This window comes from Manacus vitellinus, unplaced genomic scaffold (genome assembly GCF_001715985.3).
Source record: "Manacus vitellinus isolate BGI_N305 unplaced genomic scaffold, ASM171598v3 scaffold_27_pilon, whole genome shotgun sequence".
Classification (NCBI taxonomy): Eukaryota; Metazoa; Chordata; class Aves; order Passeriformes; family Pipridae; genus Manacus; species Manacus vitellinus.
Window position 1 is genome coordinate 5212929 of NW_021940039.1, and position 19388 is coordinate 5232316.

General features: G+C 42.2%; 1 protein-coding gene across 2 annotated transcripts in view; it reads right to left on the minus strand.

Annotated features, from left to right (window-relative positions):
- Window positions 1-13175, minus strand: part of GPR107 (G protein-coupled receptor 107) — a 36571-nt gene extending 23396 nt beyond the window's left edge. The window contains exons 1-11 of one of the 2 annotated variants that reach the window (XM_018074315.2): window positions 13099-13175; window positions 8956-9078; window positions 8119-8169; window positions 7781-7869; window positions 6962-7128; window positions 5229-5263; window positions 4954-5010; window positions 4037-4147; window positions 2567-2700; window positions 1572-1647; window positions 523-596 (exon numbers count right to left, since the gene is read on the minus strand). In XM_018074315.2, the coding sequence (XP_017929804.2) occupies window positions 523-596; window positions 1572-1647; window positions 2567-2700; window positions 4037-4147; window positions 4954-5010; window positions 5229-5263; window positions 6962-7128; window positions 7781-7869; window positions 8119-8169; window positions 8956-9021 (860 nt within the window). In that variant the 5' untranslated portion in view covers window positions 9022-9078; window positions 13099-13175. Of the gene's footprint in view, window positions 1-522; window positions 597-1571; window positions 1648-2566; window positions 2701-4036; window positions 4148-4953; window positions 5011-5228; window positions 5264-6958; window positions 7129-7780; window positions 7870-8118; window positions 8170-8955; window positions 9079-13098 lie in introns of both variants that reach the window. The other variant, XM_018074316.3, reaches the window with a different exon arrangement.
- Between the last annotated feature and the right edge of the window lie 6213 nt (window positions 13176-19388).

The window sequence follows — 19388 nt, forward strand, 5'->3', positions numbered from 1 at the left end:
CCAGGTTCTCTCCCACAGCCAGCAAAGCCACAAACCCAAACAAATGCTTTGCTATTCATAATTTTGGCAAGCACTTATCCATCCCACAATAGTGAAGCAGATGTACTTGCCTACAACTGTGTACCACAGAGCAGTATTAGGCTTCATTCACAATTGTCATTAAATGCAATCTTTTCCTGGGGGAGTCATCCATTCACCATAGTGAACAGCAGCAAACACAGGCAGCTGTGCCCTCTTACCATTCACACCAAGAGCAAATTAGATACTTGAATATTAGTGTGAACAAAGGAAAGCAAAGCATTTGTTATCCTTTTACTCCTCCACCCACAGAAGTGCCAATCCTCTGCAGCTGCCCTCTGTAAGTGGAGCTTTCCCCTTCACTCAGGGCTGATTGCTGATTCTTTGGTACTGTGGTCTGAATGAGAAGACAACAATTTCCCAGTTTGCTCAGGAGGGAAGCAGCCCCACAGGCAATTCATTCTATTGTCTGAATCTATCACATCCATCTTCTGACATACTTACAGGTGAGTGATGTAATAAACAACAGCCCAGCCCTCAATGGGAAATCCCTGAGAAGAGATGTAGTGATAGTCGATCTGGAAGCAGAAAATACAGCACTTAACAAGCTGCTCTTCAGCACCCTACCCTCTGTAAAACAGATCTGCCTGACAACCACTTCAAGTTTCATTTTCCAACCAGTGTGTGCAAACCCAGCTCTGTCACATTCAGAGATCACTTCCTCCCAACACATTCCAGTTTTGTTTAGCAACGAGATCATTTCCACTTGCTGTATTTCTTAATAGTTAGTGGATGTATCTCGTACAATCTGCATCCTTCCCACACACTCCCATGCTTAGCTATAGTGAATCAACTGCATTTGGAACCTATTTATTCATTCATTGTTCAAGTTCAGTTGCATTCCCTGAACTAGAGGCTTTCTAGTGTCACTGGAAGCCAAATTCACTTCATTAGGCTCCAAAAATATTTGTAGCAGCTATTTTGCCACGAACATGAAGGTGAAGATCATGGCTGGCATAAACACTGAAGGATTGAATGCTTGCCACTACCTTTGTTTATGAGATCTTTCCAGTGGAAAGGCAAAGTCAATACATTTCCAACACTTTATCTATTGAAAGTCTTAAAGCTGATAAGGTGAGGTCTGTTACCATACACCATAATACTTCACCTATAGTAGTGCCCTTGAATTTTACAAACATTCATCAAGGTTTCTATTTATTAACATTCACAGCAAGCCATGCAGCTGAGGCAGCAGCACAGCTCAAGCTTCCAGGCCAGCCTCAGATGGCCAAAACATCAGAAATTGTGGAGCTCATTAAACCCTCAACCCTTGCTGCTTCAACACTTCAGGCCATGATCTCAGTTGTATTTAAAGTCAGAATTTGCTGATGAAAACTGAATCACTTCCACCAAAGAGCTGCAGCTCATTTCCAATGCTTCAGCATTAAGGACAGTTCTCCCTCCTCTCCAAAGCAGATTTCTCTAACAGCATGCCCTGGATTCCATGTTTCTACTTTCCCAGGTGAACAACAACAGCAGAGACATCCACGTACCGCATGGAAGACCAAGGACAGAGATTTTGTGAAAGGAAGGGCTGCCATGAGCCAGTGAATCTTAAAAACATCATTTCTGGGAAGAAAGAAAAGGAGGAGGAGGATCAATTAAAAAAAGAATCATCAGTAAAAGAAGATATTTCTTTAAAGCCTTTAAGTGTCAAACAGTCACCCCCAGGCTGAGCTGACCATTAGTGCAAAAGGATTCCCTTGAACACTGCAGTTTCTGCAACATCCTGAACAATGTTTCAACTACATGTTCTAAACCCCTGATTTTTATACTTGGGTTAATTAAAAATAGCAATAAATACACATATCCTGCATATATAATCTTAATTGTTAGATAATTTGTTAAACATACTTCAAATGTGTATCACTCCACCCTTCAGCCCAAGTCCCTGCACCACATCACCAGGTGAACCCCTGAACACCAAATCACCTGATCACCAAATGAACTTCAAACTACCAACAAAGAGGCCACCAAGTGAACTTCAGGCTAACTTAGAGGAAAAGCCAAACAGAACCACAGGTGCTGCTGGTTTCCTTTGCTATGTTATAACTATTAAGCAGCAGGGGTTTCAATTCAGAATTCCTATAACTTTCAACAGCAATCGACATGTTTATGGCTCTCTACTGCCATAAGTAGCCATTTCCCATATGAAAAAAGTGATCAAAGTTTTCTTATTTATTGTCAAGTAGTGTTCTCCTTTAGACATGAACTACAGGGATTTCCTATTTTTTGTCACAATATGGTTTAATATGTACACTGCATGAAGAATTTTCAACATGAGAGTTTACTTTATAACAACAGTCTGCAACAACGATACCGACAGAAGCAGCTTTCAAATATAAACTGTGTGTATTAAGCACACAGTATTGAGCCATATTTGGAGTGATCAAATCCATGAATTAGGCATTATAAGAGGAGGAATAAAAGATAAAAATCAAACAAGGTAGGCCCCTACTTGTCACTGACACCCAACTAACCTGCTTACCTGCGTTTACGAAGGATGTGGATCCATACAGTCCCAGACAGGAAGAAGAACATAGCCATGGAAATGTAAAGCTTTGGCAGTGGGATTTCACCTGCTGAGAGGTAGCTTTCAGGATTCTTTTCCGTAATTTCTATCTGAATATTAAAGGTGTGTTATGGGCACAGTTGAAAAGAGACATTTTTTTTTAAAAGCACTGAGTTCACAATTATGGTTCACAATCAAATTCACCCGTTTAAAATGAGCTTTTCTGAAGCAGCAACTGTTATGAGACTCAAAGAAAAAAAAATCAAACCCAACTCTTTATCCTCAAGACTCTCAAAACATTTTGCAAAATTACTCCCACAAGAATAATCTCCTTGAAAAACAACTTTTCAGTTATGCAACATAACTGAGAAAGGCGAAGTAATTTTCCTAAAGAATAGTTGTTCCCTCTCCCAAACTTCACAGCTTGCCCACCTTTGATTCAGAAACAGTATCTACAATAAGCTGCCAGCCTGTTACCCTGTGACTGAGAAAATAGAAGCATTATTTAGCATCCAATTTATGCCCCCAAGTGGCTTGATTACATGTACAAGGACTTCAATAAAATAATGCAATAGGACTAGTTTGCAGTACTGAAACTCTAAGTACATCCAAGCAGGTCAGTTAACCAGGTTTTCTTCTCTTTCCAATTTCTTCAGTAGATCAAAGAGCAATTAAAAAAGTTTGTCTTCTAAACATACAACTTCAGCAGCAGATTTAAAGTAGCCCAGTCTGAGTTAAGTCAGGGCTGCTAAGTTTTATCACCCACAGGCTCCCTTGCAATAGCATCAACACTACCATGTAAAAAGCAGTTCAGGGGTCTGATCTGGCTGAGTTACCTCAGTCAGTGAGAGGATTCATAACAGACTGGCTCATTTTACACCAGCATGAGCACAGGAAAGAGAAAAAAAGGGGAAAACCAAAGATGTGATAATGCCCAAACAAACACAGGACCAAACCCTTGGATATCAAGAGAGATGAGACATTTGTTAGAACATATTGCCTTTAAAATATGCATTTAACACCATAAAAACACATCTTTAATTAGGCCAGAACAAGCAATGACACTGAATTCACAAATACCAACAAGTTAGATTGCAGCAAGAGCCTTAATACGTGCAACAATGTAAAGAAAAACGTGAGCTTGAGTGCAGCAAGACACAAACAGCTGTTTTAGCTCCCATCCCATTACAGTATCTAGTCACAAGAGCTGTGTACACTGAACCCAGCCCACAGTCACTCTCCAGATTTTCCGACATTTCTACAAAACTAGTATTTTAATTATTTTTACGGTAGTTGCTTCCTTCAGAAATGCTTCTGCAGAGATTGAATCACTTCCCACCCCATATGTACACTCGTGCAGTGTGGGCTCAGTTACACTCTGGAGCTGAAAGCTGCACCTTTCAGTCTAAGTGAATGAGTTCATTCTACTTTAGAAGCCATACTCACATCCAGACTGAATCGCAGCTGATCATTAGCTGGCCCCTTCTCACCAACACACTTATGGAAATATAGGCTGTAGAGCCCCTCTTGGCTATCAGAGCTGATGTTAAAAAAGAACTGCAATTAAAGAATAGGAAAGTCAGCATTCTTCTCATTCACAAGAGGGTTGCCCTGGTAAGAAGCCATCTCTACTGAAGCATGAAAGAATTCAGTCATTTGGGGTCACTTGGTTCCTTTCAGCAAACATGCTGTTCTAGGGGACATCAGCATATCTGGAAATTTCAACAGAATTCCAGATGCAAAATCACTGCACCTATCTAGGATTATGCACTCTTGGTTTTCCAAGCCTTTTAACTATCAGTGTTTAACTCAATTCACAGAGAAGAGATAACAAAAACTGTCATATATTTAACATGGTGAAGCATAATTTTTTGATAATACATGCCCTGAAGCATAAAGAGCTTTTCTGTTCCTCCCCCAACTATGCAAATTGTGATAGCTCTGGAAATGAGATTTGTGTCAGATAACAGAATTTGAAGTGTGTTGGTTTATAGCAACCAACCATCACAAGGGAACCAGGCTGCTGAAACAAAGCATTAATCTGGTTTCACACAGAATATCTTCCCCCTGAATCAGTCAGGTCACAGCAGTTTGTTATTAGCAATTTGGATGCACTAGTGGCATCACAGTGAACTTTAATATGCTGAGGCTCACAGACTGTGATATTTAGAACAGCATCACACCAAAGCCAGTTTAAAAGCAGCTCCCACACAGAGATTTCCATCACTGATTCTTAGTTCAGTAAGTTTTTGAGTGGACTCCTGTTATCAGAGAGACATCTACACCAGACTTGTATTTTCCAAAGTAGTACAGTGGAGGAACTGTCTGCACACATTAAGTTTAGACCCTGACAGGCACCCTACCTGAAATGAATAAGTTCCTCCGTCGTTGTGAACAGGATGTTCTTGTTCTATAATAGTCTGGGAAAAGGAAAAGAGACCTTTAGATTTTTTTTAAGCAGGTAACCAACACATTTGGCTACATCCACCAGACAATGAAGATTGCATTCTGTATATTTACAGTGGAGGCTGAGAGCAACAGCAAATACTCTCCACTTTCAGGCCGTGTTTACACTGCTGATTATACTGGAATATTCCCCCAGATTCTTTCTGAAAGAGAAGTGCAGACAGTTTCTTACCTTGGAGGATGTTGTACTGCGTTTGGACTTCTCATCTAGAGATAAAAGTATTAATGGTACATTTAGAGTGCTTGCATTTAGACATCCTCACCTTTTGCACATTGTCAATACCTTACTCACATCTTCCTGCACTTGTCAGCGTGGCAGTTTCCTAGATAATCATTAACAGAGATTCTTTCCCAGTCTCTCTTTACTCTCATAGAACTCTTCCCAAAGCTGGCATTCATTCTGAATGCATCCTCAGATGCTAGGAGAGGCTTCTCTACTATTACACCTTCCACAAAAGCCTACCCCAGAAACCCTTCCAACCCCTCCCATGCCAGTGCTGCAGGAGGCAGGTGACCAATACCAGATGTAGGTACAGCCATGACTTTTAATGCTGAGTACTGTTTATCTCACTGACTAATCTCAACCTGGACATGGCCTGACAAACATGTGGAAGTCCTAATTAACCCTAGGGTAGGAAAAACTTCCTAGCTTTGCATTAAGTAAGGTCCCAGTAAAAAAACCAAAGTTACTAAAAGCAGAGGTGACCTGCCAAGCCAGTATCTGTTCTGAACTCAAGAAACCTGAGTTGATAGGAGCCTTTAGTAGAGCACCATGTCGAGTTCACAGTTTCACTCTACTCCTATAAGAAGCTCTTCCAACATCCCATTCTATGAGGAAGCAAAAGTTCAAGACTTAAGCTTTGCTTTTGGCTCCCACACCTCAGTGCACTGCCCATGTGCATGCTACACCTTTTAACACCAACTACAGCTGTCAGATCAATTATCTTCAGTGCCATCCATCCTTGGTTCTTGACTCCTTAGAACAGCTGTGCAAACTTTTGAATGGCATCAAAGCTTGTGAACATGACAGGCCAAGAAAGACTCAGACTATTTCAGATCAGACTGCTCAACAGTCTGATCTGAAGCCTAAACTCTGCCAGGAAGGGATAACAGGAGCTAATCCCATTCAAGCTGAGATTATAAAATTGTTTTGTCTGCTGGTGTGGATGCCAGACAAAGATTTGTGCCTCCAAGAAAAGATTACTAGTACAGTTACTTCTCCCTCCCCTAAGTGATAGACTAGATGTCAACTCTTTAGAGACATCCAGACTTGTACAAATATTGGCTGGAAGGGACCTCTGGAGATATTTAATCCAACTTCTGACTAAAGCATGCCTGGTGTCAATACTGTATCACATTGGCCCTAGTTTTGTTTAGTCAAGTGTTTAAAACCTCAAAAGATAAAGGTTTACAATCTACACAAGTGATCTGCTACAGTGCTGGAATACCCACCTAGGGAAGGTATTTTATTTATTTTCCCTCCTGAGACACTCAAGACTTAAGGGGAAACAGAAACTGGTTGCAATGTGTGCCACTACTAAATATGGCTTGAAATCATTGTCCTCCTAACCTTCCTTCAACTAGTTGGTGGTGGCCATAAAATTCCCCTCTTTAGCCTTCTTTTTGCCAGATAAAAGACAACCAAGTTGTCAAACCCTCCTTAAAGGCACTGAAGGTCTCCAACACTCACATTATCTCTCTGCTGGATCAACAGGACTGGGAAACACAAATCACTGAGCAGGAAGACTCCAGCCCAAAAAGCAGCTTTGTGCACAGATCTACACAAGATGTGCACTAAGTTCTAGCCCAAGGGGACCCCAAAACATGACCACAACACAGTGTTGGATGCACAGCAATGAGGAATGAACAGAGAGAGCACACACAAGTCAGGTTTAGTTGTCTTACCTTCGCCATCTGTATTTTTATTGGTCTTTGGAGGGGTTTTACCAGAATCACTGCTTGGTTCAGAAGTTTTTAGTGGCTTGGTACTTAAGGCAGTAACATTTTCCTCAGATATGAATGAAATTTTAGGTAACAAAGAAGCAGCTTCTGCAGAGAACTGTACCTTCACACTAAAAAAAAAAACCCAAGAGGTTTTATTACAAATTGAAAGTAAACCAACATTTATAAAGAAGCTATTTGTCACAGCCTGCACATAACAAATAAAGGAAAATCAACCTTTCTTGACTTGAATTTTGTAGACAGAGAACAGGCAAGAACTAGATGGTGACTTACAGCAATGTGGCACTGAAGTGTGGGAAAAGTCACACTTTACATCAGATACAACAACAGTAGAAGAAAATTAAGTTCTTCAGCTTTGGTAACCAGAGTCTCCTTAGAAACTATGCTTCCACACAAACAGTTGAGATATTCTTGCAAGAGAAAGTAACCCACCCCCAAAGATCCTTCCATAAAATAGATAAGACAATAAAATGGCACATTCAGTGCAAGAGCTGCAAAAGTGACCCAAGACTTCATTCCTTCAGCACAATTAAGGTAGGTTGCTGTCACCTGATGTTCCCTTTCCCCTCCAACATGCAGCAAGAATTCTTGGACCATTTTACACTGCAGATTTCTTACTTTTACTCTCAAGTAACCCCTTAAAAAAAAAAAAAGCAAATTACATGTGCAGCAGCTTTCCAAGCCCTTAAAAAAAATCTCAAGGGTCATATTATCTTCAACTAAAGATGTAACTTTAAAATGTCGTGTACACTATTTACTCACACTTTGCTTTCGATTTCCAGAAGTAAAATTACAACAGAGACATCTGGCTCTGGTGTCTTTCTCAAGATACAGTAATCCACTTCTTCATCCTGGTAACATGAGCAAAGCACCTCTGAAGCACCCTCTGGTTTATAAGAAATGGGACATGTTCCCCCCTCCAGGTAGAGGTCACCAGCCTTAGCTCAGCAAGTTGTAAAACCAAATTATCCTTCACATCCTGCCCATGCCTAAAGTCCTCCCCCCACCCCTTTTTTTTATTTCTTCCAACTATTTCCAGAGCATGGTAGACCATGAGATGTCCCAGCTCAGAAGAGCAAGTTCACTTGTCTTACTCTTACCAGGTAAGTGGAGAACCCGTCGTTCTTTGTTCGATCCAAACTGAACCCCACCTAGGAGACAATTGAGAACAATCTGTCAAACCATTCCTGAAAGAGTCAAAGATACTGCTTTCTAAATAAATCAACCTACATTTAAGGCAGAATCCAGGTATTTTTTTCATCATCTAACCAGACATAAAAAACTTTTCAAATATAATAAACTTGCTGCCTCATCCACACCCACCAAGAAAAAAAAAATATATTGATTCAAAACCAAACTACTGCTAGAGTACCTTGTGTCCCTGAACCTTTTAATTTATTTCAATACTGTTCCAGGTGTTTTTGCTTGACAAAAACATTTAACACCTTTAGCAATAAGGAAGCTGAACTGTGCAGAAGAGTAAGAACTCAGATCTGTTTTAGAACCTAGCATTTCAGTCTCTCCATTAAAATCCCTAATACATCAAGTAATGTTAGAGTTCTCTAAAAATAAGACTGTCACTGTTCTGGAAACCTACTGACACAATGACCACATGATGAATTGCAATGCAACAGGACACAACGTGAAAAAAACTCACATCAGAGGACTGCTTAGGAAGTTGGTGTTCAACATAAGTTATAGATGTGTGCATTGAGTTCAGCAGAAGATCTAATAAGTTAAAAGTTCATCCTTAAAGCAGAATGGAGAGTGCCCAAGGATAAATCTCAATATACATATCCCCACCCATGGCTCACAGAGGGGAGCAAAGCCAACAGCACCAAAGCACCCCCAGTTTGGATCTGACACCTCAGACAACTGAAGGTCTCCAGGGATTTCACAGGAGGCTTCCCACAGTCCCTGGACCCAAAGGAACTTACTGATAAACCCTTCATGTCATAGCCCCTTGGTTGCTTCAGGGAAAGGTTGCTGACATTGACTATCATGAAACCATCCTTGAAGAAGCCAAAGGTATTCAGGTGCACTTTCTGCCTCACATCATCCTGTAAGAAAGGAAAGCAAGGTTACAAATCACATGAAAAATCATCTGCAGCTGCAGTCAAAGGGAAAGCAGTGTGACAGATTGACACTTGCATAATTAGATGTTTCACCTGAATATTCAAAGAGCAAATTTCTTTAGGATACCTTCAGATATTTCACTGGAATGGACCAACTTTTCCAATATCCTGAACAGTAAAAACTTAAACATGTCTCTGCTAACTGCCTGGCTATACTACTGGGAAATATGCAAGTGAAAAGTCTGGAAGAATTTAAACATCTAATTAAACAACATATAGCTACTAAAAAAAAAACCAAAGAGATTGTAGATACATCAACACAGTTATTGTTTGAACACTGACTAATATAACTGCAACAGACTGAAGAGGCATTAGGTGACTTTAGGGATCTGACCTCACCCAGAGCTGGGTTTTGGCCAAGTGTTTAGAAAATGCATTGTCACCCCATCAGATCATCTGTGCCAGGCAGGGTCAATGTTTGGACAGTCAAGCACCTCACACAATGGCAAACTATGTGTATGGTGTGGATGAGAAAGTTTCTTATGCAGTCCTTTTCCTCCAAATAATTTTTAGCATAAAATAAAAATAATTAAAAAAATTTGAGTAGAATAAATATCAAAACTAGAATTAGTTGGGTTAGTTTCTCTAGCAGGAAAATTCCAACATCCTCCTCTGCTCCCAGTCTTAGCTGCAGAATAATTTCCTTCCTCTCAGTCTGGCAAGGAAAGTGCAGCTATTGATCCCTTGCCTTGCTCAGCTGATAAAGGTTCAAGTACAATGAGCTTTAAGGATGAAAAGTAGTCAACATCACACACAGCTGCCACATCAGATGACAAAAGGTCATATCCCAGTTACTTTGCATTCATAACAATAAACAGGTCTGCAGCTGGACCCTCAAACTTACTGGGTCATTAATTGGAAGAAAAGCAGAAAAAAAGCAACAGAAATTAAAAAGCAAGTTGAAAATGTAATTTAGTGACAACTTGTCAAGTGTTTTAAAAATAAAAAAAAATTGTTTCTTCCTCCTGCTTCTTCTAGGAAAAGATAATCACATTGCAGAGTAGTCTAACAAGAGAAGTCAGCTGCTAAAGGCTGACAAACTGTTCTGGAGAAGGTCCTGGAAGACTGAGGTAGGAACTGTACAAGCACAAAAAGTTCCCTCTTCCTCTACCCCAGTATTGATTCTGACATCTCTGCATAAAACATTCCTGATGCATAAATCTCACTCACTGTGATAGCAGGACACTAATCCTGACACAGCTAACCTGTAATCCAGCTGTAATAACATCACCCTAACAGAATCAAGTGAACCTGGCAAATAACCAGATGGTTCCCTAAATGCTCAGAAGAGGAAAAAAAAAAAAGTTAAGTGGCACATGACTGCCAGCAGATGCTTTGTTCAACAGAGCATTAAGCTCTGCTGGTTTTGGGTTCTAGGTCACTGACCGTGCTTGAAAACCAGAGCCCACCTGGTTCCTCTAACACTGCTTTTGATGTAATTTCCCAGTCAGAACAGAAAATTAATACTGGCTCTTTACAGAGCACAGCACGTGTATTTAACCACATCTGGGCACAGAAACATTTGCCTGGGTGATTATGTGAGGGGAGTATGGGGGGGATAAAGTGTCATCCAGCCACAAGGTGTTTTGCACCTTGTAAACATGTTCAGCTTCTTAATCCAGAGCACCTGTAAGAGCTGTTCAGTTCAATTTAAGTGTATTTACTCAGTTTACTGATATGCTCCCCCCCACCACCAGATAATTAATATCCAACACACATCACTTTCCTCCCTGGTTTTATCTCAGCTTTGAGTGCTTAGAGTTTACAGATTTAGTTCACAAATCCTTCAGCTTTACATGATCCCACACACAAACACACTGTCACCAGTTGCCACCAAGCAACAGCAAGAGCACCTCCTGCTCCACATATTGACAGCTTAAAGACATTGGCTTACCAGTAATGGTCTCACCTCTCCCGGGAGGTTTAAGGGGTTGAAAGAACCCAGGTTTTATTTATAATCACTCTACTGACCTCAGAAATATTTAAGTTCACAACAAAGGTGTGAACCCACACAAGTGAATACTCCAGCATCCAAGTTGTTAAACACTGTGTTGCCAGCTGGAAGGTTTCTCTTGCAATCTGTAGCTTGGTTACTCACTAACATTAATCTTAACTCCATGTCAGACAAAGCCTTGCTCAGACCAACTCCCTCATTCTCTGGGACAATTTGCATTATGCAAAACAAAAGGCTTCAATGTTCTGGCATTTAACTGTTAAGACAACAACAATAACAAATTAATTTTTGGTCAAGAGAAACATTCCAACTACCAGCTACTTCTGGAATCGTCAGAAAATTGTTTCTGTCAGTCTTCCACACCATCCAATTTTTGTAGGGTTTTTTTGTTAGGTTACTAATGAGGTTTTTTTTTTCATGTCTCATTAAACTAATTAGGCTGACAACAATTGCTACTAAGGAAGTGAGTCTCCTCTGTCAAGGTTAGTCTAACAGCAATATTCAAGCAAACCACTCCTCTAACTCAGAAGAAATAAACTATTTTGTACATTTTTATAAAAATAGTTATTTTTAGAACAGGAAACTGCACAGACTGTTGCTTTTTTTTTCTGACAACAAAACAGCTTCACCTTAGCATGTTAATTACAAAGATGCAAGAAAGAAGCTGTTCTAACTTAAGCAATAACAGCTTGTTTGAGGAAACCTAATATCACACACTCCCACAAAGCTGAGGCCTTTAGCCTGGCACAGTGTCAAGGCACACTTACAAGTAAGGAAGGAGCCAATGGCAAAAACACCAGAAAGGAGACCTCACCATGAAAGGGCTCAGTTGTTGGAGCCTGATGTTTACATAAAGGCTGTAAAGAGGGGGATGAAGCAGAAAGGGAGAGACTGTGCTCTAACAATAAAGCTCATGTTTATACAGGGGGTGGATAAAGGCATTAACTCACTTCTACTCCTCACAGCACTTGGTGGGTCAGTGTTGCAACTTGCACAGAACACCTGCAAAACTAAAAGCACACCCCACTCTGGTGGGAAAAACCAGCCAACAGGGCTTAGTAATTGATCCAGGCAGTGAAGAGACACCCTAACACAGACTTGAAGCCAAAGGTTTGCTGCTGAGAACATTTGCTCAAGGCGAGTTTGAAAGTTTTCTACATAAGGGTAAAGGATTCCCCCGGGAGAAACCCCTCAGCACTCAACCATTTGTCACAAATTCCTCAAAACAATAATGTAACCAGCACAAACCTCCTGATTCACTGCATTAGGGAGAAGTTTACTTTTCCTGAAGCAGAACAATACTCATGTGGTTGCACTTTAGGCAACCACATAGTCTGAACATCCCCCCAGCATTCACTGTAACCCAAAAGCTGAAGGGGAATTCCTGCAAAGTTCTGACACACTCTCTAAACTGGTACAAGAGCACAGCAACACATTTATTTAGTGCTTCCAACCTTTCTGGCAAAATATTGCAAGTTGTTGACAAATAAAATTATCATTCTGAAGCCTTACAGAGCCTTCATGAGTTACATAGAAGTCCTTAAAAGCACCATCCCAATTTCACAGTTCCTTTGTCGTGGAAAAGGTGTGCAGCTTTCCGGGCAAAGCACCACAGGAGCTGCACATGTTCACTGTGACCTCCAGAACTTCCCATCCATGGCCCTGAATAACCAGTTTTTCTCAAATACAGTCACAGCACCACACGAGGCTGTTCCGAAGCACACCCAGCAGTGCGTGGAACCAAACACAAAGTTGCCAGCACCAGTTTCCCCTGCCTTTGCTAATCGCTTGAGTGGTGCAAAGCAGCTACATCTGGAAGGGCAGTAAGGCAGCCAAACACCCTTTAAAGTCGAGAGGCCGGTGACCAGGACAGGAAGGCAAAACTTAGTTAAGAGGAAATTCAATGGTAACCCCCTTTCAGAAGCTTCTCCCTCTCTCTTATCACACCCAGCCTTCTGCCTCGCTTTTAACAGAACGCGAAGCAGCTACACCTTCAAAACACTGCAGTTCCAAGGCCTCTTCACACGCTTTACCCGGGGCTGAAAAAGCAGGGACGGGGCTGTGGGGACACGGGGCACAGGGGGCGGGAGAGTAACGGCAAAAGCAGAACACAGCCGGGCCCGGCCGGGCTGAGGCGCAGGGGGAAACCCCAGGGCGAAACGAATAGGAAGAAGGGTCAGGGCCGTCAACGGGACGACGCTGGAGAGGTGGGCAGACCGGTCCGAGGCGTCGGGAGGCGCGCAGGGCAGGGCCGGGCCGCGCTCACCGCACCCCTTTGAGGGAGCCCAGCGCGGCCGGGGGAAGAAACAGCGCGTGGGCCGGAGGGCGGCGGCGGACCTTTACTTTTTTTAGGTAGAGGTGGTGAGCGCGCTGCGGGGCTTGACACGGAGCAGCAGGAGCAGAGCCAGCCAGCAGCGGAGCGCCCGGGCGGCACAGCGCCCGGGCCGCCATATTGTTCCAGCTCAGCGTCCCGGGGCCCGCGCGTTCCGTCAGGGCGGAGTCACTGACGAGGCGCGTCATGTGACACCGCCTTCCACGCCCCCCCCGCCCGGAGGCGTTCCTGCCGGGGATCGCTGGAATGGTTTGGGGTCGCTGGGTCCTTAAGGATCGCTGCTCGCTCTGCCGGCAGCTGCTCTGCTACACGTTCAAAGCATCATTTAGACTATCCCACTCCCCCGTGTGTAGGAATTGGAAGACCCGCTGGGTCTTGTGTGGTGGGAATTGAGGCATTCGGGTGTCCAGAAAACCCTGTAAAATGGTACGGTTTTCCAGCGGTTTCCCTATGAGTGGGATCAATAAGCACCCTTGCTCTTTTTTTGTTGTAATTTCCCACCTGGAAGTTGGAAATGATACGCAGACATGTCAGAACTATAAATGTGTGAAAGATGAACACAAGTTGGTCAGGCAAATCACAGAACGGTTTGGTTTGGAAGGGACCTTAAAAATCATCTCATTCCGCACCCTGCCAGGGGCAGGGACACCTTCCACTAGCCCAGGTTGCTCCAAGCCCTGTCCCAACCCGGCCTTGGACACTACCAGGGATGGGGCAGCCACAGCTTCTCTGGGCAACCTGTGCCAGGGCCTCACCACCCTCACAGGGAAGAATTCCTTCCATATATCAAACCTAAATTTCCCTTCTTTCCGTTTGAAGCCATTCCTCCTTTTCCTACTGTCACCGCAAAGTGTCCTTGCAGTCCATAAATTCTGCATTCCCTGTGTCCAATTTCAGCAATATCTCTCTTTCTCCTGGGCTTTGTTCATTGAAGCATGTCAAGGTTGGTTTAGCAAAACATAAGGTTCCAGTAATTTTCCCAAACTGTGTTCCCACAATAGCAGCTTATGACAAACCTTGTTAAATGCTGGCTACAGTGGAAAATCACACTGCTTGTGATTAATTAAAACAATTAATTAGACAAGTTATTAGGAAAGTTATTAGGAAAGTTACATCATTTCCAACACCAGCACTCCAGTTGCTGATGAGCAGTCCCCCTTCAGCTTCTCTGGAGCTGGGATTAGGGTATTGATTTTTAATATTACCTAAAAAAAAGTAACAAAGAAAAGAATTTCTGCTTCCTTACAGGAATAGTTTTGCAGCTATTCAAACATTTAAACTAGCAGCTGTAGTCCCACTTAAAAATGAAACAACAAGCAGGTTGGACCTGCTTTCCGTGACTTTTCTTGCTCAAACCAGGAGTAACACTAAAAGCTGCGTGAACAAGAATAGCAGAAATTAAAATGTCTTTTTGGTTAACACATTGCTAAAAAAAAAATGAAGGACTATGCAATGGGAAGCAATGAATGTAAACAAATGTAGTTCTTCAGTGGGGAGCCCTGTGCTGTCAGCTCCTGGAATTCAGACATTCTGATTTTCCCTTTCAGTGTATGAAGTAACAACAGTGCAAGTTCTGTTGCCTAGACATAGAAAAACAATTGGACTGGACCAGGTGAATAGCAAAATGCAAATAAGGGTGAAAAGGCAGAGAAAAATAAATAGCCTTGACCTTTATTTTATCAAGATTATGTAGAAGTCCCATCTTTATTTAGAGAGGTGATTCAGATGTTACCGTACATTTCTTCTTGCAATTTCACTTCCCCCTTTTATATTCTTAGATAATAAAATAAACACAGAAATTTTGCCATCGGCCAACGAAACCTGGACTGGTACCAGAAAATATCTGGAAGCAGGAAAAGAATCTGTTTTTCTAGTAATATTCCTTCTCTGGGCAGTACATGTGGGTGCCACTAGATGTCCTGGCAGCATCAGCCCTTCCGCTGCACGGAGCTGCACCAGGCAGACTGTAAGAAACGTATGGAACTACAAACATCAGATAATTTATTCTAAAAAACTCTGATCCAGATATTTTCTTGGAATTAGTTCTGAGGGGGGTTTTTTTATGCTGTAATGATTACAATTCCTGCGCACGGACCACGTGGGAAACCTGGAGAGTTTTGACTCCTAAGAAAGAGCTGCTTTGCAACCACAGCTGTGGCACAGGGTGTTCCACTCCCAAGTATCAGGCACACTTTGACGGCTTCAGTGGTCAAAGAGCACGTGGCATTTCCCTGTAGTTCTGGGTATTGATTCATCTGAAGAGCCTTTCTTACTCTGAGGATTATTCCTTAGAGAGATCAGGGATTTTTATGCCACAGACAGGAAACTGTCTGAAGATCTTTATTTTTTTCAATGTTTCTGCAACTATTAGGATATTGTAGTAACTAAGTTACTTACCTACACTAAATGATCCCGAAAATAGAATTTATAACATGCTTACTTTCTTTATGTATTCAATTCTCTAAGAATTTTCGTGTTAAAAGATGCCTATACCTAAATTTACATCTCTATCAATATGCAAACCAGCTGCTGTCCATCACGTAACAGAAACTCTCATCACTATATTGATATGTTTTCATTGTGGCTTCCAGACAAGATTCTCTATGCTCTAAAAGTACTGTTCCAGCACATAGAGTTATTCTTAGCCTGGCTATCTTTTTCTTTATCATTTTAAGCAAACAAAGAAAAAAATCTAATTAGAAATTAGAACCCTTCACAGATTTTGTTAATTTTTTTTTCGTGTATCATGGCCAACTGTTGAGATTGGTACAAGTACGGAGTGGGGAGATGAGCAAGATAAAACAGACACAGGGCAGGAGCCACTCAGTCCCTGGGCAAGGAGGGAAGAGCAGACCCGGGGCTGGAGCTGGAAAGAGCCAAAATCCAGGTCATCTGGTGAGTTCACAGCCATGAGACAGGGGCAAGGCTGAGCTGAGAAGTCAATCTGCAGTTTGGGTGATGGCAATTAAGGTCAGTCACAGCCTAACAATGTGCATCCACAGGGATGAGGCAGGTCTGCAAAAAGGCCAAATGTGAGCCAGGCTCCACATCAACAGGGTTTATAACCAGGCATAGGCTGAGATGGAGTCAGGACCCCCTGCAAAATGGGGCAAAACAGCTGGGCTTTCAGACCAGAGCTTAAATGGAGCTCCTGGGTGCATGGCAGAGGCCCCAGGCGGGGCTGGCCAGGGCCATTACGCTTTATTACGGTTTATCGGGTCTTAATCAGTCCCCTCTGGGGACTGATGGGTCATTAAAGAGCACCCAGGTCCCAAGCTGTGTGTCTGAATGACCTGTGCAGTGTTGTAAGAGCAGAAAGGAAACAGCTGTGATGGTGATGGCCTCAAGGAAAGGTGTGTCCTCTTCCTTTCCTGGTGCTGTTTCAGTCCCAGTGTATGAGAGGTTACGAGCAGCATCCACGTTCCTTATCTTGGACATGGATGATATGGGTAGAGTTATAAAATCAAAGGGAAGCAGCTGTATGGGTGATAACTGGGAGGAAAGGTAGGTCTTCTTCCTGCTCTACCCTGGAAGCTGCTGGAAGTGCTTGTACTTGCTCTGAAAGTTGTGATTTTTCTTTCTTTGCATAAGTAAACAAACACAGAGAAAAGGGCTTAGATTGAACTGTAGTTTAGGGATTTATTTTATCTCCTTTATGTAGTTTCTCAATCATTTAGCAGCTAATCTGGCAATTTTCAAGTGGGATTGAGGTTTTCTAAACAAAATCTTGGCTTTCTAAAAGGGGAATTACCTCTGCTTGGAATTATGAGCTGAATTTGGGAGTGTTCTGAATCATAACAACAGGAGGGGTAAACACAGAGAATTTACAGGAATAGGCCCATATCTGGAAAACAGATCTGCATGGTCTTGTTCTCAGCATGGCTGAGGGAAAACTCCTACCAGCTTCTGTGTTGCTCAGATATGGATTATGCAAACTGAATAAATAAGGGCTAGGTAATGCAACTTATAAATGTCATTTTGAGTTATTTTTTGAGACTGAGAACTACTGAGTTTTCCAGCATCTACTTCAGCATAAAGGGCTCTTAAAGCTCCTGTCATTTCTAATTACATTAGTAATTAGGGACTAGCCAAGCTGCAGGCCCTGTTGTTTTGGGCACTGTACAACTGAAAGTAATAATGTAAGTGGCAGTCCCTGCCTTGGAGAGTTTCAGGCTAAACAATAAAGACAGTCAAAGAAAGTCCTGTTCTAGAAGCATCTAGATTTTTATTTAGTTTTTGTCTTGAGCCTCTGTCCACACAAATTTTGCTATCTTGTCATAGTTTTTTGCATGGCTTATTCAAATGTACCATCATAATACAAAACTTGTATTTCTGGCCTTTATCTTTCTGGAACTGGTGGAGCATTTCTATCTCTTGGTGTGGACAGGTTTCCCTGCCCGTGCTGGTGTAACAGGTTTGCCTTGTTCCCCTCCCAGCTCTTTGTGCAAAAGGAAATTCCACAGCAACCTTACCTCAGATGATACCAGCGCTGCTTTCTGTTTCTGTGCATTCTTTTCCTACAACTATTTATGGGTTAAGCTCTCAAAAAGTCTCGATGCAACTGTGCTGTCTGGTTTTGCAATGTGTCCTGGATGAGTGTAGGGCTAAGGATGGTGGGGCTGAGTCTGTGGAAGTACAGGCCCCTGGAAGACTGTGGTTGTGCTTCAGGCAGCAGGGCAGGCTTGGATATTCAAATATGTTGGCAGTAGAAAGAAGAAGTACTTTAAAATGAGTTGAACAGCATGTCTTTTAGCTGTTGTGAAGTCAGTCCTTCAAAGTAATAATTTCTAATGATGAACAAAAGCGTTGCCAGTTCTGTCTCTCTTCAAAAACAGCTGTGTGAGGAGCAGCATTCTACTCCCATGTTCAAATCAATGGAACTCGGATAAAAATAAACGCAATTCTGTTATTAACATAACATTTGTCTTCATTGTTGTTCTAAATGTTGGAATTGCTTAATATGTTTTTCTTTTTCATGTAGGGTAATAGCCAAGCATCAGTGGAAGGAGTGCATTAATCCAGAGGAGATAATGCTTGTTGTAGCAGCTGGTCAATTTTTATCTTCTCACATCAAAAGCATCCCCACCCTCTATGAGCAGAAGCCTTTTTCCTCAGGTGAATAAATATCCTCCCCTTTTTTTCTCCCCATGTAAGTCTCTCATGAGTTGATGCAGCAATAAATATATCAGTCTCAAGCTCTTTTTTACATTTGTTGTAGAGCAAAAGCAGAAATGCAAAATGAGATTAAGTGACACAGCTCAAATAAATGACACAGAGGAAGAGGAGCACAAAATAAATATTTCTCTGGCAAGGAAATGAGCCATTTTCTACAAGGCCTGTGTAATTGCTACAATAACCCACATTTATGCAAAGGCAGATAATTTGGTTATTTTCCTTGCTTGCTCGTTGAGTGTGTTGGTGACAGATGGTGGATTTAATATTCCCGGATTTGGGTTATTTTGGGGGTGGGGGGTGTATATACTGCTTAGCTGAGTTAGAAGTCAGCTCTTGCAGTCAGTTCACAGAATCAATTAGGTTGGGAAAGGCCTCTGAGATGATCGAGTCCAACCTTTGACCAATCACCACCATGTCAACTAGACCAGGGCACTGAGTGTCACATCCAGCAGTTCCTTGAACACCTCCAGGGATGGTGACACTGCCACCTCCCTGGATAGCCTGTTCTGATGTTTAATCACTTTTTCTATGAGGAAATTCCTCCTAATGCCCAACCTGAACCTTGCCTGACACAGCTGAAAAGGCTCTAAGTTTTAAGGGTGTGGATTCCCTTCTTCTCTAGGGCACTTGCCTCCTTTACAAATGATCAAAACAGGAACATTTGATTCAAAACCAGCCCCACCTGGCTTGGGAGGAGGGCGGTAAGAGGTGGGGAAGTGGCACCTGAGGGTGGGTGGGGTTGGAATCACCACCTCTGTAGTTTGGTGAGTACCT